Source organism: Urocitellus parryii, chromosome 8 (genome assembly GCF_045843805.1).
Source record: "Urocitellus parryii isolate mUroPar1 chromosome 8, mUroPar1.hap1, whole genome shotgun sequence".
Classification (NCBI taxonomy): domain Eukaryota; kingdom Metazoa; phylum Chordata; class Mammalia; order Rodentia; family Sciuridae; genus Urocitellus; species Urocitellus parryii.
The window spans coordinates 152,799,435-152,814,911 of record NC_135538.1 but is presented as its reverse complement, the minus strand read 5'-3'; the positions used below and the strand labels follow the sequence as shown (position 1 = coordinate 152,814,911).

The following is a 15,477-nucleotide window of genomic DNA, read 5'->3' as shown; positions in this document are numbered from 1 at the left end:
AGACGCACCGCCCTGTTGCTCTAGGCCGTGGCCATGAGATCCGACCCCTGGGCGCTCACCCACAGCTGCCCACCTCTTCTCCAGCCCCAGCCCAGAGCACACAGGCCTCTCCTTTCTGAAGGCCCCTCGTCATGGGAACTTAAACAAGTCTTCTCCTGGGGACCTGCTGTCCCAGGTGCTTGAGCCTGGTCCCCGCGGCGGGCAAGGAAGGACGTCTCCCCACGGGGCTGGCCGGCTTCTCCCCAGGACTCTGCTACAGCTGTGGACTTTCCTTCTTGCTTTTTTTAAATGTATGAAGAAAAAAGAACACAGAATTCCCTGTTTCCAAGAGCCCCCACTTACCTGCAGGGAGTCTGGGGCCACGCCAGCTCCACTGTCAGCTGTTCCTCCCAGGGACAGGGCCCAGGAGAAAGGACCACCTGGTACAATCCAGCCCACTGAGGCCACTGTGCGGGCAGCTCTTTCTCCCTCCCGGAGTGGCCTCTCCCTTATGTAGAAGGCTCATTCCTTTAAGGTTATGGAATAGTGCACTGAAGAAACCTAAAATCTACAGGCGATGTGGACCACGGTCCTGACCGTCCACCCACGCACCCAGAAGCACCAGTGGGCACTCTGTACTCCACCCACAGGAGTACTGAGTCCATGGCCAAGGAGAGGAAGCCATCGCCCTGCCTACCCCAAATCCACAGGTGAGGAGGAGCAGGCTCAGACCACAGCATGGGAGCCGTGAGCTCACCTCCAGGAAAGGCTCCTGGAGGGTTGCTGGGGCTGTACACTGCACACAGCCAGCCTATGATGACAAGAGGCAGGAGGGCTTCCTGGAGGAAGTCCTGTCAGGTAGACATGTGCACTGCCTGGAGTGGCTCTGCCCAGGGAAGCACTGAGGAAAGGGACGCAGCACAAGGATGGGGTCCAGCACAGGGTGAGGACGGCGGGTCAGGGGAGACCAGGGTCACACCGGGCCTCTAGCTCGTCTGCAGGTGCTACCTGTGGGGAGTGGCCATGAGAGGGAGGACGGGCGGCACAAGAGGCCTGGGTTCTAAACAGTCCAGCCCAGGGCGTCTGCAGCCCCCGAGCTCAGGAGACAGCAGATTCCTGGACACGCGGAGGTGACCACAGGGACCAGACAGGGCTGAGATGGCACTGTGACAGCACAGGTGGAGGGGCCAGGGGGACTTCACCTTCCCCAGGACGGAGCTTCTGTGTCCAGTCACTGCTGGGACGCGAGGTGACAGGTGGTGGAGGAGCCATGGCTCAGGATGGGGCAGGAGGGCCCTCGGTGTGAGGAGTGAGAAGAGGTTTAGAGCAGCACAGGTGACAGGAAAGAAGTCGGGACCTTTGTGAAGCAGAGTGGCCACACAGGAGGGGGGGCGTGGACCAAGAGGGTGGGGTGAGCCGCACTGGGTGGGGGTGAGTGCGGGGGACACAGGAGGGGGGTGAGTCGCATGGAGGGGGTGGGGTGAGCCGCACTGGGTGGGGGTGAGTGCGGGGGACACAGGGGGTGGGGTGAGCTGCATAGGAGGGGGGTGGGTGAGTGAGCGGGGGGGGGGGGTGAGGTGAGTCACATGGAGGGGGGATAAGCCGCACAGGGGTGGGGGGTGGGGGGTGAGTGAGCCACACGGAGGGGGGATGAACCTCAGGCTCGTCCTCCTGCCACAGGAGGAGCGGCTGCTGAGCCGGCCAATGCTCCCCTTGGGCCCTCATCACCACATGGCACTGGGGGGGCATCAGGCTCAGGACCCAGAGCAGCAGGGATGGCAGGGACTCCGGCCGAGATGAGCTACGAACACGCCCAGGTGGCCTCTCTTCACCCAGATCCTCAGAGCCCAGACCCAGCTGCCTGCGTATCTGACACTGAGGACTTCCCAGAGCCCTGCTCCAGAGCTCTGCACACGCCCCAGGTGCAGAGAGGCCCTGGGGGCCTGCACAGTCCCAGGAAGGACAGGGCCAGGGGACAGGCACCTACCGCGGCCTGCGTGGGCGGCTGCTTCTTGTTCCTCCGGGGCCGCAGCTTGGTGAAGTGCTCCAGCTTCTTGCCCTCCTCTGATGGCAGCTCGGAGATGAACCCTGAGCTCCGCTTCTCCTGCCTGGCGGACGGGAATGGTGGGTCTTCGATGTGAATTGGCACCTCTTCCAGGGCTTTATCAAGGTCAAACTCCATTTCTAAAATAAAACCAGGCCTGAGGTCAGAGTACAATGAAGACAGAGGGCTAGGAAATTCCTGAAAGCCACTGTGAGTCTATCAGGGAGCAGCAAACACCCAGTTGCAAACCACCCAAGTCTCAGTTGTCACCCACACAGAGGATACCTAAGAAACGTCCCCCAGAGGGCTGTTTCCTGATCACAAGTCACACGGTACTCACCAAAGGCCCTGGACACAGGCCGCAGCATTCGGCTGTGGATGCTCTTCCTCTTGGATTTAGGCGTCATCTAGCAACAAGACACAGAAGGCACTTAGCACAGGACGCTGCCTTCCCTCTCCAACACAGTCCAGACCACCAGGACCGGCTCCACTGCTCTGCAGGGGGGCTCAGTGCACTGGTGGCCTGGCTCAAGGCTGAAGGGCTAACCTCTAAACGTCTGCACTTCTCTCAAACAATGCACCTAACTCTGTCCTGTTCCCCCAGTCCTGACCATCTGAACCAACAGTCAGAAAAAGCAGCAGGGGATCTCGCTGCGAGCTGGACCCCAAGTACATGAGGATGAGGAGGTGGCAGGGCGGGTGGGCTCCAAGACCACGAGGGCCAGTCGGGAAGGCTGACGGCGGTGCTCTCACAGAGGCAGCACCCAGCAGCACCCTGAACTGGGGGCCACTCGGATGACTTAAGCAGTTTAACTCTTTCTGTTTCACCATTTGCTACCAAAATCTGGACCTTCACAGGCAAAGACCAGTTAGGAAAAGTCACCAAGAATCAAAAGCCCATCGCTGGGGCTTCGCAGCAGGATGTCCTGGGTTCTGATGGTCCTTGAAACGAGGAAACCCAAACCCAACCAAGGCTAAACCTCAGGAGAACCTGCCCAGCAATAGCTTCTACCCCCAGAGAGAGACATTATCTGTCCTTCAAGAGGATCATGCAATGCCAAAGCTGGAAGGAAACTTTGTCATCGGCTGCACAATGACCTCAAGTGCCAAGTCCAAGTCAGAGAGGTGCAAAGACGTCGTCCAAGGAGGAGGGCCACGAACATCCAGGGAGGGTCGGCCACCACACTGCTGGCTGCAGGCGCACAGGCAGACGGAGGAGAGAGATGCCAAACTAGTGTTTGTATCAATTACGAGATAACTGAACTTAGTCGGAGTACTCTGGTTGAACAGGTTTTCATTCAAGGCTTCCTCAAAAACTTCACATGATTGAGAAACATTTCTTGTTCAAAGAATAAATGGGTTCATGATGACCTTTAAAAGCAAATGACTTTGCGGTTTTGGCAATTATGACAGCTTTAATAACATTCTTTTGCTATTATTTATTGTTGAGAGAAAAACATGAGCAATTGTATTTAAATCCTGAACGGTTTTCCTGCAATACAAAATGAAACTTTCCGAACTGCTTCTTGTGAGGCTGTGTTAAAGGCAGACAACCTGAGGGACAGGTGTCTGCAAAGCAAGAGGTCTCAAGGCGGAGTAAGAGCAAGGTCCCCATGGTGCAGCTGCTAAGGGATCGTCTGAAGGCAGTGTGCCCACGTGGCTTGCTTGAAAAATGCACTGCTCTATTCAGAAGTGCAGCCTGAATGAATTCTCAGGAGTTGCAGGTAGCAAGGTGTTGGCTGTGTCGAGCTGGGAGAGTTCAGAATTCCACCCACCCTGTGCACACTGGGTAGGAAGAGGATCAGGAAAGAGTCTGCGATATGATTTCCAGGCAATTTCATTTATAGAGTCAAAAGGAAAATAGGAAAAAAGTTTAAAAGGGCATGAACCAAAGGTATCTTCTAATTTTTTTTTTCCTGTGTCTCTTGGTTAAGATTTTATAGAAAGTATTTATGGGCAAAAATAATCTGGCTCAAATTTCCCTCTCGGTAAAGTGTCTATAATGGACACCAAATACATGTAAATACATGAAAATTATAACATTTCAAATACATAAGAATAACTTTATGTGAGAATATATATATAAGCATAAGCATACATATAGAAACTCTTTTGCACATTATGCCCGTCTATAAGTGGGCCAGTTAGCTATTTTAGAGACATATTAAGAAACACAAAACCAGGATTTTGAGTGGCCAACATCAGTCAAAAGGGGGATCTAATTTCTTCCGGAGGATTTTGTTCTTGGACACCTCAAACCAGAGAATAAAAATTTTCAATATCAGAAAAATGCCTTCTAGCTCTAGCTTTCTCGTATTTTATAAGCTCTTTACAAATGTAAGTAATGTCTAATCGTGTTGCCCATAGTGCTCTTTCAGTGTATGTGCATCTTCTAGTTCTGAAGTTCTGCCAGGCGGGGTCAGGCCGATGACTTGCAATCAGGCTACCTGTTGTAATTGGTATTAAGAATGCAGTCGGCTTCAACCTCCTGTTTTCATAGGATTGAATTACAATAACAGAGAGGGAAAAAACTGAATCTTGTCTCTTACATGTTCCTTTCCTTCCTTGGGGATGTTTTCTTCCTACAGAATTGGGCTTGGTCGTTCTGACTGGCCATTCTCATTGATGATCCCGTGACGTGGGAACTCAAAGCAGGAGGCAGAGTGGGAATGAACTTGGGTTCTCCACCCGGTGTGTACTCAGGGCCAGTGTTCCTGGTCCTCCAGAAATCCCATTGATGGGCATCCCTCTCACTCCTCCTCCCCACAGCGGTGGGCTGACCGGCTGCTCCTGGAAACCCTGCCCTCACCATCTTCCTAGAACCCTTCGCTCTCTTCTCTTTTTGTTCCAGAATGGAAGGGCTAATGTGCCCAGGCTGACCTTCCTTGGGCCCTTGTCAATGCCTATTTCCCAAGTCAGCTGACGAGACCAGGCGCATTCAGAGTGGCACGGCCACAGACGTGGGTCAGCAGCTGATGCAGAGCAGGTGCACATTCCAAGTGGCTCCTTCATAAACCCACTCATGGCCAACCCTGTCCACAACTAGACACAGCTGACTTTTAAAATGCATGTTTTGAGTAAGAAGCAATTTTCAATATTTAATATCCTGAAGAAATAGGAGAAAAAATGTGTTAAACCTTTATTTAAAAATGGAATTTTAGAAGGAAAGCCTAAACACAGACTTCTCTCCTGTCTTGAAATCAATAAATCCCCACCCTGCCCACAGCTGTTTCCCAAGAATCTGAAAGTAGCACCAACTCCACGTTACTCTGAAATCTTACTCATTTGATTCGATTTCTATAATGGATTTAAAACTCTTCTGCACATAGCTCAGTAGAGATATGTCCACTTTAACCACGAGTTACATGCGCATGTGGGAACCTCGTAAAGAACTCACATTTTTCTCCCTGTCAAACCCACTTTTAATAAGTATTGCTAGTCATGCTTTTTTTTTTTTTTTTTTATAAGGAGAGTTAAATTGCTTATATCACCATGACAAAACGGTGAGGTTGTTTTCTTCTTTGTTTTTGCCAAGTGTGCACAAAGAGTAATAAATAATACTCTCATTCCAAGCCCAGGAATCCATAATTACTTTTTCCTTCCGTAGGCTAAAGAACCAAAATGGTATCAATTTAGAAGCAGATTAGGAAAATTTTCCAGTACAAGATACAAATCATGATGCCAATTTTCTATAATTCTATAATTCAAAACAAGTGATATCACAAGAATCGGAAAAGACGTAGAGAGGTTAGTCCTGGTGTCTGTTTTTCACTGTGAGCAGCCGGTCCCCCTTGAAGGCTGGGGCCTCTCTATCAGCACCCAAGTGCTCTCAGGCGCACAGCTGGGTGGTTTAAATTCAGGGCCCGTGTCACCAGCTGGACCCTCTTGTAAGGCCCAATCTCGTCTCTGTGAACTGTCGCCTGTTTCATTCAGGATCTGCAGATGGACCTGGGAGGCCAGCCAGGCAGCACAGAGGCAGACAGACACAGGAAGGTCAACGAGACCAGCCAGAAGCCACAGAGCCACCAGAAGTACTTACGCTTGTGCAGCAGAGAGTCTCCATGCAGCAAAGAGAAAGGAGAGACACATGAATGGGAGAGAGGTAAAGCCACAGCAGCGCTAGGAGGGGAGGGGACACCATTCACAAACAGAAGCACCCAAGACACAGGAGCCTTCCGAGCCAAGGGACAGGCCAGCAGGGGCCAGTGCAGTCAGGGCCCGAGGCAGCCAGCAGAAGCACGGTGACAGCTTGAACAACTGCAGACACTGTACACAGATACGGCTCTGGCCCAGTTTGTCCCCCACGCCATTGACCAAGCCCACATGGATGTTGTCATCAACCCCACCTGGGAATTGGTGACAACATCAGCTCTGGGGCCACAGGGTCATCCCAGCAACAGAGGGGACAGCGCCTATCTGTGGGCACACAGGAGCCCCCTGAGGGTCCTGACACGCTGTCCCCCTCTGTACTCTAGGGCACAGCCACACTGAACTCTCTTGCCCACTCGGTTCTCAGAGCTTTGGAGGCAAGGCCGTGACACTTCCAGGAAAGTGTGATTACGGGTACATTGGCACAGTTACGACACTTGGTTCCCTAGTGGGAATTTAGGTCACCTTACATCTTATGTTGAATCTCTACTAAAATACTTTTTAAAACTCCCACGGTCCGCCATTCACAGTTGATAGGGCATTTTATTATTTTGAAATCGATAAATGAAAAAAAAAATAACATCTCCAGCTGTAGAAAAACAACAAATCCAGGCTGTGAGAGCGGCATGGGGTGTCGGGGATCCTCCCCAACCTCCGGGGACTCCGTAGGGAAGGCCGCCTACTCCAGCCACCTGCCAAGGGCTTTCCTGTAAGCTCTTGTTTCAGTGGCTCACAACGTAAAGCAGAATGAGAACACAGGGTTCCCCACTTCGTGCCCACGATGGCCGGAATCTCCCCAGAGGAAAGGCAGCCCGGAGCAGCAGCACCCATCCCACCTCCGCCCCTCCGCCACAGTGCGGCTGCCAAGAAAGGCTGCCACCACCGCGTCTGCACAGGCGTGGCTCCTCGACGCCAATCTCACACAGCCGTCGGGATCCATCGTAGACCCATTCCATGAGCATGACGTGCTTGCCCCATGGAAGTGGAAAGAGTAAAATTATATTTTCAGACCTTCTTGAATGGCCTGAAATAAAGACTGCTGTCCACGTTAACACAGATCTCCCCAGAAGCTTCCAGAAAAATGTGATTATGGGTACATCTGTGAGTGTCTCAGCTGATGGGAAATCCCTCTGTTTCTGAAAGGCTGACTCAACAAGGCAGGTCCTCTGTCCCCATCATGCCCCTCACGATCACCCTGAGTGGAGGCAAGGAACTTCACAATCGGCTCAGACCCTGAAGTGACAGGTGAGACTGTTCCTCTGGAGAGAAACCCTGGCCACAGACCCTGCTCCCACACGGCCAGGCTCAACCTCCACGCCTGCACATTTTCTGGAGCTCATCGCGGCCCTGCTGAATCCAATGTCTCCCCCACAGACCAGGGAAGGGGTGGCACGATACACGAGGCTCTGGCGGCCAAGAAAGGGTTCAACGCCTGGCTCAGCCACCTGCCGGGCGGCGGGACTTGGCCAGCACTCTGCAAAACCAGGCCTCAGTTTTCTAGTTTGTTTAAAAAAAAAAAAATCTTGTGAGGATTAACTAGGACACAGAGTGCTCAGCCCTGTGCCCGGCACACAGGGCCAGCTAGGGACCTCCGGACTCCAACCACTGCACTGCTGAGGTTCCGATATGGGAGGTCCCCCAAAGGCTCATGGGTCAGGCTTGTTCCCAGCTGGTGGAAATTGTAGGAGATGGGCCTAGTGGGAGGGGGTGGGCCACTTCGGATGTGTCCTTGAAGGGTACAAACTGCCACTCCCTCCTTCCTGGCCACCAGGAGCTGAGCTTTCCTCCCCGTGCCCTCCTGCCATGATGTGCTGCCCACCCCAGGCCCACAGCAATGACGCTGGCTGACCACGGACCGAGACCTCTGAAGCTGTGAGCCCAAGTGAACCTTTCCTCCTCTGCGTTCATTTCCCTGGGTATGTGTCACGGTGGGAAAGAGGGTTGACGCATCATCTGGCACACCTCCTCCCTGCACCCAAACCTGCTTTTCTTTTCCCAATACTGACCCTCTCGGAGGACCCAGGCCCTTTCACAGGCCTCCACATCCTGCAGTTGTCTGTCCTCCCCTAGATTCAGGTGGAAGGCTTGGGGCACACCGGCCCTGCTGGGTGGTGTGGCTGCACTGACTCACTAGGTGGCCCATGCCAGGTGGTCCCCATGCTGGTGTTGACACCAGGTGGGATCCCTTGACTAGGGTGGGGACTCAATGACAGCTTCATCTCAAGTCCCATTTCTCTTGGCCATTAACAACTCAGCAAGGGGATTCTGTTAGTTCACACAGAAAAAAATCTGTGGTTAAGCCAATATTGAGGATTCTTTCCTGAATTAATACAATGGGAGATTCAGAATCAAAACTTTCTATTTCTTTCATTGTTCCTGTATTTATCAGCTGCTTTTCCTCTGTAAAACTCGATGCACCTCAGTTCTCTTTATATTTTCTGGGTACCCTATGAACTTGTGGATTTGTTAAATTAATCCAATGTATTATAAACTCCTGCTGTCGTTATTCTTGCTGGCGTTAAGAATGTCCCAGGGGAGCCCTTGATATCTAGATTTTTTGTCCTTGAAATGATCTCTTTGGATTAGTCAATTCTTGCTTTTTGATATAGGATAACCTTGTACTTTTCCGTGCATGTTAAAAAGGATATAGGTAATCCCTGCTTCATGAACTAGATTATAAATATTAAGTACTTCCTATTAGATCTGCCACTGAGTCAATGCACAAAGGGAATCCAAACCCAATAATTCTTAATTGATTTATACCCTTTGATATCTAGCCACAGCAATGGTCTCAACTTATACTTAGAAAATGATTTTCGGTGCATTTCCATCTCAAATGTCTGAGATGGAATAAATCTTGCTTTGGAAGAGATGCCATCACTTCTCCAATGACGGCCGACCAGCAGCTCCCCTGGAAGCCCAGAAGGGGAGGGGCATGGACGCCCCACACTCCAGGAAGTGGCAATAAATTGGGGGACAAAAGGAGCAGGACCAGAGATTGAGTGACGTGCCACTTTCCCACAGAACGCAGCGTGAAATCAGCTCTTCACACCACACTGGTTAACTTTTACCTCCAGTCTCATTTCCCATAAAAGTCAAGCTGGCGTCAAGATGTTCAAACACCCAGAGAACAGCACTGGTCAGCGGCTACTGTAAAGGCCACGGCAGGGGCTGCTCTGACATGAAAATGCCTCGTTTCCCTATTTTCCAGATTTGCCATGTTTTTTGATTGGAGAAAATTAAATCTTTACCTTCCCATTTATCATGTTTTTGAAAAGAAACAGGAAACGATCTGCCACGTATCCATTTTAACTCATAACTGACGCAAAAGTGAAATTTCACACTGGAATGTTCACTTTCAAAAATGAACATGATTTAACACATTTTTCAAAGAGCAGTCCAAGGAATGGCATTATGTGGCACTGAATTCAATCAAACACCTCTCTCCAAGAACCAGCGCTCCTGCAGAAGCATGGTATTACTAATAAATGGTAATTCACTAATCATGGTATTGTAATGAAAAAGTGGGAAACTCTTGAAGAACTCTGTTATACTATTAAACACAGTATTACTACAATGATCATAAAACTTTGAATATCATTTCAACATTCTCTTTGTCATGAAAGAATAAACAATGGGAAAAACCCCACTGAGTTTCACACCTGAGGAATATATTTTAAATCTAGAACTTTGGAAACTCTATTTACCATGGAAGGTGAAAGTGAGCGTGTTAGCTAGACCCTCAAATCCTCTTCCCCACAATGGATGTCATGGCTAACTGACATCAAGATGGATGATTAAAATCGGTCTAAAATGCTTCCGGTAATAAATGGATCTCTGCATAGATCATCACCACTGCGAGGATGACCAAAGTCAACCGTTAACAGTGCCACTAACCACAAGCAGGTTCGAGCCTGTAACAACTGGCTTTGCTGCTGTGAGGAGTCAGTCGGCCCAGGTGATGAAAACGGTGGGTGGAGTTAGGCTCTGGAAGGGGATTCTGGTCGGGGCGGCATCAGATCTGGGACCTGTCAGTCACACCGGTGGCTCCGACTGCACGGACCCCAAGCTTTCTGAGGTCAGCTCCCACAGTCCTCTTACCCCACTCCTCAGCTTCACACAGAGTTTTGGGGAAGATGGCTAAACAGCAGACCCTGAAACCTAGCTGGCTTGGGAGCCAAGAACTGTCCTGTTCAGTTTAACTCCTTGTAATTAACCCCCCTTCTGAAGGATTCTCAAGTGCAATTCTCAAAAGAGGGTGGATCCTCAAAATACCCCTGTCTAAATTACTGATCCACTGCGATAGCTATTTTCCCATAACCTTATGCCGTAATTGTTATTAATGGTCCATTTGGGCTGAGACCGTCTGTCAAGAACAATGCAGTGTTGTTTGCCACTTTTGAGTTTTCATAGGCTTTGATCTCATTTTAAAATGAGGTAATGGGTCATAGCCCAGCTACAGGGGAAAGCTGGCAGATTTTCTCTCACACATACTTGGGAGCCACTGTGGCCTTGGTTTACAAGGAAACAAGAACGGTCTTCAGCACTGAGGGGCGCGGTTCTTGCCGTTGTCCCGACTTAATGTTAGCTACACAAAACCCTCGTGAACCTTTCTCTGACCTTCTCTAAAGCTTAAGGTCTCAACATCTGATAATGGCACACAGGGGGCCAATATGTCCAGTTCCCTGGGGAGCAGAGGCCACGCCGCACAGAACCAGAAACATTACTGAGATTTTGCTATGGTCCTAACAGAGAGTGCTCTGGCCCTGGAAGACTGAGTGTGGCTCTCAAGAAAACCCTCAGGAAAACCCTGGCTTGTCTTGCAGGTACCCACCCTACAGCTCGGCTCTGCTTGGAGTCTTCTGCACACATACCAAAGGCCAAGGCTAACAATCACCGACTTCAGATTTGGATTTTGTTAAGGGACAGCTGTAACAGACAGCTGATCCCAGCCCTGAGACCTGGGATTCCTGAATGTACATTCCTGCACTGAGTGATTCACTTCCCTGTAGGTGCATCTGGAGGTTTGGATAGGACAACGACAATCCCCAAGTTGCCACAGGGAGGTGCAGAGTGAAGGCTGGTTCATCCCAAACCCAGTTTCCTTTCCAAAGGACAGGAAGGGTGGATCCAGGCCCAACTACTCAGTTGATCAAAAAGCTGAAGGCAGAGTGACCTGCTGATGTCCATTCCACGTTCACCTGCATTTGAGGTCACTTCTTATAACCTTCCCAGATCAAATCCCAAGTCATTCCACCTGTCCTCATTAAGCCTTCACTCCCAGGGGGGCACGTGGTAAAACCTCAGACCAGAAAGAAAACAGGCATCATCGGAGTCGGGGCTCAGCGCAGGGGGTGCGCCTGGCTAACCAGAGAGCCTGCACTGGGGACGGCCATGTGTCTTCTGAGTGGGCAGCTCCCAGGGGCACAGGCCTCCACCCTGGGCCTCTCCGCTGCTTGTTCCCATCAGTCCAGGGACCTGCAGGCCCAGCCATTGTGTGCCCCATGGCTGTAGAGGCAGAGATTTTCCACCACAGGTTAGAATCCCCCCAATCCACTGAGAACAAGAGTAAGACTCATCAGCAAGGAATGAACTGTGGTCAGAGGACATCTCCCAGCAGGCTCTCCAGGCAGCGCAGTGCAGCAGCTCTCCCACCCCAGACTTGTGCTGAGCCAGGCCGGCCTGAAGACCAGGAGTCCAGCAGAGAGGAAAAGGGTTTGGGATGCACATCATTAGGAACCTTCAGGCAGCAGTGTGATATGGGGCAAGAGGGTCACCATCTCTGCTCTGGGATTCCCCAGGGAAAATGGGTTACACTAGTGCCACGTGTGGCTGCCTGATGAGCGTCGGTCACAGCAGGGGTGCTCCAGTCCTCACATGTTTAGCTTGCTGCCAGTGTCACCACCTACACTCTTCTCACTGAGCCTCATCAGTTGAAATGAGTTTCAACTTCCCATGCCCAGAATTATCTTCTAGAGTTCTCAGAGAAATTCACCAGGTAGTTATCCCCTTGAATGGTCTCAGCTGTAAAGCCATCATTAAGCCACAACTCCTGCACCCTGAAGGCAGAGACTGACAGGAAAGGAGAGCCTAGTGCACAGCCATCAATAAAAACTTGCTGAGCAATTACTATGTGCCAGGCACTGTCCAGATTCTGTAGAAACGGGACAGAGTCTCTGCCCGCCAGGAAGCGATGGTCTAGCGTGGGGAGATGGACGAAGAGTACCAGAGCAGTAAACAGGACCATCTCAAGTCCTGGTGAGTACTGAGAAGAAAACAGGATGATATGGGAGAATGACAGGGACCGAGGAAAGTTTCTGAGAAAGGGACGTGGGAATGAGACCAAAACAGCAGGCAAAGAGAGCCATGGAATGTTCTGGAGAGGAGCGTTGGGACAGAAGGGACAAGGGCTGAGGTGGGAGCCACGCCTCCTGCCAGGGAAAGGAAAAAGGCTTTCCTGCTCCAGGAAGGAGTAGGAGCTTAGATTCTAGAAGCAGAGAGAGACAGCACCAGATCATGTGAACTCAGGCACCAAAAGGAAGAAGCTAATTTCATCTGGGTACCACGGAAGTTGTCAGAGGACTTGACGTCTGTACCACTGATCTGGCTTCCACTTTAGAAAGCTCCTCTGGCTCTGAGTAAGGATAGCATGATGGTGGAGATGGCAGTGAGGGCAGGAGCAAGCATTACAAGTCTATTTCAGGAGTCCAGGGCAGGAGCAAGCATTACAAGTCTATTTCAGGAGTCCAGGCAAGAACCATGGTGGCTTGTGACTGGGGCTGACTGGGAGAGTTGGGAACAAGTGGGCAGAGCAGAGCTGGTGTCATTAGCTGGGAGGGGAAGCCCTGGGTAAGGCAGGGTGGGGACTCCATCTGTCTGTGATGCTTGATGGACATCTAACTGGAGGCGTCAAGTACCAGCTGAATACCGGAGCTTGCAGGTGGAGGTAAGTTGAGGTAAATGTCATGAATGTAAAAACAAAAGTGACAACGACAAAGCTAGGGCCACCGTGTTCATAGGGTGAAGCTACCAAGCTACTCCAGGAGCTGCACGAGCTGTGGCCCTCGTGGGGTGGCCAGGCTGACCACCAGCTCAGGCCTGGCTAGCAGCCAGAGCCCCGTCCACAGCCCTACTGCAGAGCTCTGCCTGGACCTCGCAAGCATCCCACCTCCGGGGGGCAAAACGGAAACGGCTCGTGTCTTTCTGCCCTCCTGCCAGCGCCCAGGCCTGCAGTGGCTCCCAGGTGCCTGGAGTCACCGAGGACACACACCCGGCAAGCCAGGACCGGCTCGGCGGCCCTTCCCGCCTCCTCGGACCCTCTCCCCCACTCACTGCGGCCACCCCTGACCCAGCAAGACGACCACGGTTTCTCTATTGTGACGCCCTCCCGGGTCCCGTGTGCGCTGCTCGCTCTATTGACTCACTCATCTTCCTTCCAGCTCTTTCACAGCCTTCTCCTCGGCCCCACAGCCATAGCCCGGCACCAGCCGCCAGGCAGGATGCAAAGAACCTTCTCCTGGGAGACTCCTGGCCACGCCCTCCCTGGAGGCCCCGCCCCCAGGAGCCTCCCTGACAATGCCCCGCCCCAGGAAGCCTCTGACCACGCCCCTCCAGGGGAAGCCCCGCCCTAAGAAGCCTGGCCACACCCCTTCTGCAGGAGGCCCCGCCTCCACCAGGTCCCTCCCCCAGGAAGCCCTGACCACTCCCCAGAAACCTTCCCTTCGTGTCTGCCCCCTTCCAGGCCAGGCGCCTTTCCCTGTGCTTCCCTAACAACCTCCTTATCCAGTTTTTCATTTTATTAATGAATAACCTCTTTAATCCAAAAATTAGCTTAGGTCCATATAGAACCAAGAATTTTTTTGTTTTGTTTTTTAATAAGAAAATAAACATAAAGTTGGTGGGATGATGCCAGCATCACCGATGAAGACGGCAAAGTATGGCGCCTCCGGCCACATCGCTCTTCCTAGGTCAAATGCACATTCAGTGGCCGAGCTTTTCAGCTGACATTACCAGAGGAGGTACACGTCATGGCCCCGTGTACTGTATTTTTGGGATATAAAGCAAACTGCTCAGGACTTCCACTACCCCTGGTAAAGACCTGCAATTTCTTCTGCACGTGTTTGCAGCAATGGCATTTTGAGATAAAATGAACACTGACCAGCACCATGGCAAAGAGTACAAATAACACACGATGAGTTTTATAGGGATACTTATTGAAATGGTTCTTAATGGAGATCAATAGAGCACACTGAAGGAAAACTATCCTGTGGGGCTCAAGGAAACAGGTAAAACGGGTGAGACTTGGCAGATACTGCAGGGACCAGGTCCCCTTCTAGCCGTGCATCTCTACAGGGGCCCTTTAAGGAGCCATGACATGTTTTTCAGACTTTCAAAACTGTGGCCACTTATAAGAAATCTGTCACACCCCAGCTTACACATGCACGTTCATATAACTGAAATAAACATGTGGAGTCAATACTGTATGTTCATAGTTTGTTTTATTTCTATCTTGGTCCCAGTGTTACAAGGACTTCCTGACAGTGGGTTGTGACCCAAGGGTTGGGAGATGTGTCCTGTATGAATTTAAGCCTTCCTTGGCCTCATTTCAGTGGTGGGCTCATATCTCCCCATATGCAAGCAAATTTATGTGCAGATCTACATGGGTGCTAGCTCCCTGGTCCACCAGAACTAGTCTGCACAGTGAGCTCAGTGGGTGATGCAGGGGTTGAGCTTCTGTTTGTACTGAGATGTACGGAGTGCCGGTACCCAGCAGACGGACAGTAAACATCTGTAGAATGAACGAATGGCCTACTCTATCTTCAGCTCAGGGGTCTTTTGAGAGAGCCCACCACCACCTGAGACTTCACCAACATGAAGTACTTCTGCTTTCCCTGGGCCCCCCTGAGAGCCAGCAGCCACCTGCGTCCAGCCTTCTCCTTTGTCCATCACTGGAGTCCATTTTAAGGACTCCCCATCTTCTTCCTCTTTGGATGGACTTTTCTCTCAAGCATACCCCCCCCACACACACACACACACATGTGTGCGCAAGCACACCTTAGTATCTAAGGACAATGTTCTCCCTAATTTAAATATTAATTCGGAAGACAAAATCTTTTATCCAGAAGGGATTCAGTCTTTGATTTCAATTGTGAAGAAGTGATAATTTGGAGTCTTCTGTCATTGGAGAAAATGTCACTGAGGTACAACTCAAAACATGAGATTCCTCAGCACTGCAAAGTGAGGTTGAATTTGGAGGAATCACTGAATCTCTGGTTGCTTGTAAAGGACTTAGCTAGTTTGAAACC

General features: G+C 51.0%; 1 protein-coding gene across 1 annotated transcript in view; it reads right to left on the bottom strand.

Moving 5' to 3' along the window:
* Positions 1–15,477, bottom strand: part of Carmil1 (capping protein regulator and myosin 1 linker 1) — a 245,573-nt gene that overhangs the window by 23,273 nt on the left and 206,823 nt on the right. Inside the window, exons 30-31 of the mRNA XM_026407693.2 lie at positions 2,364–2,430; positions 1,967–2,163 (exon numbers count right to left, since the gene is read on the bottom strand). Of these exons, the coding sequence (XP_026263478.2) occupies positions 1,967–2,163; positions 2,364–2,430 (264 nt within the window). The remainder of the gene's footprint in view (positions 1–1,966; positions 2,164–2,363; positions 2,431–15,477) is intronic.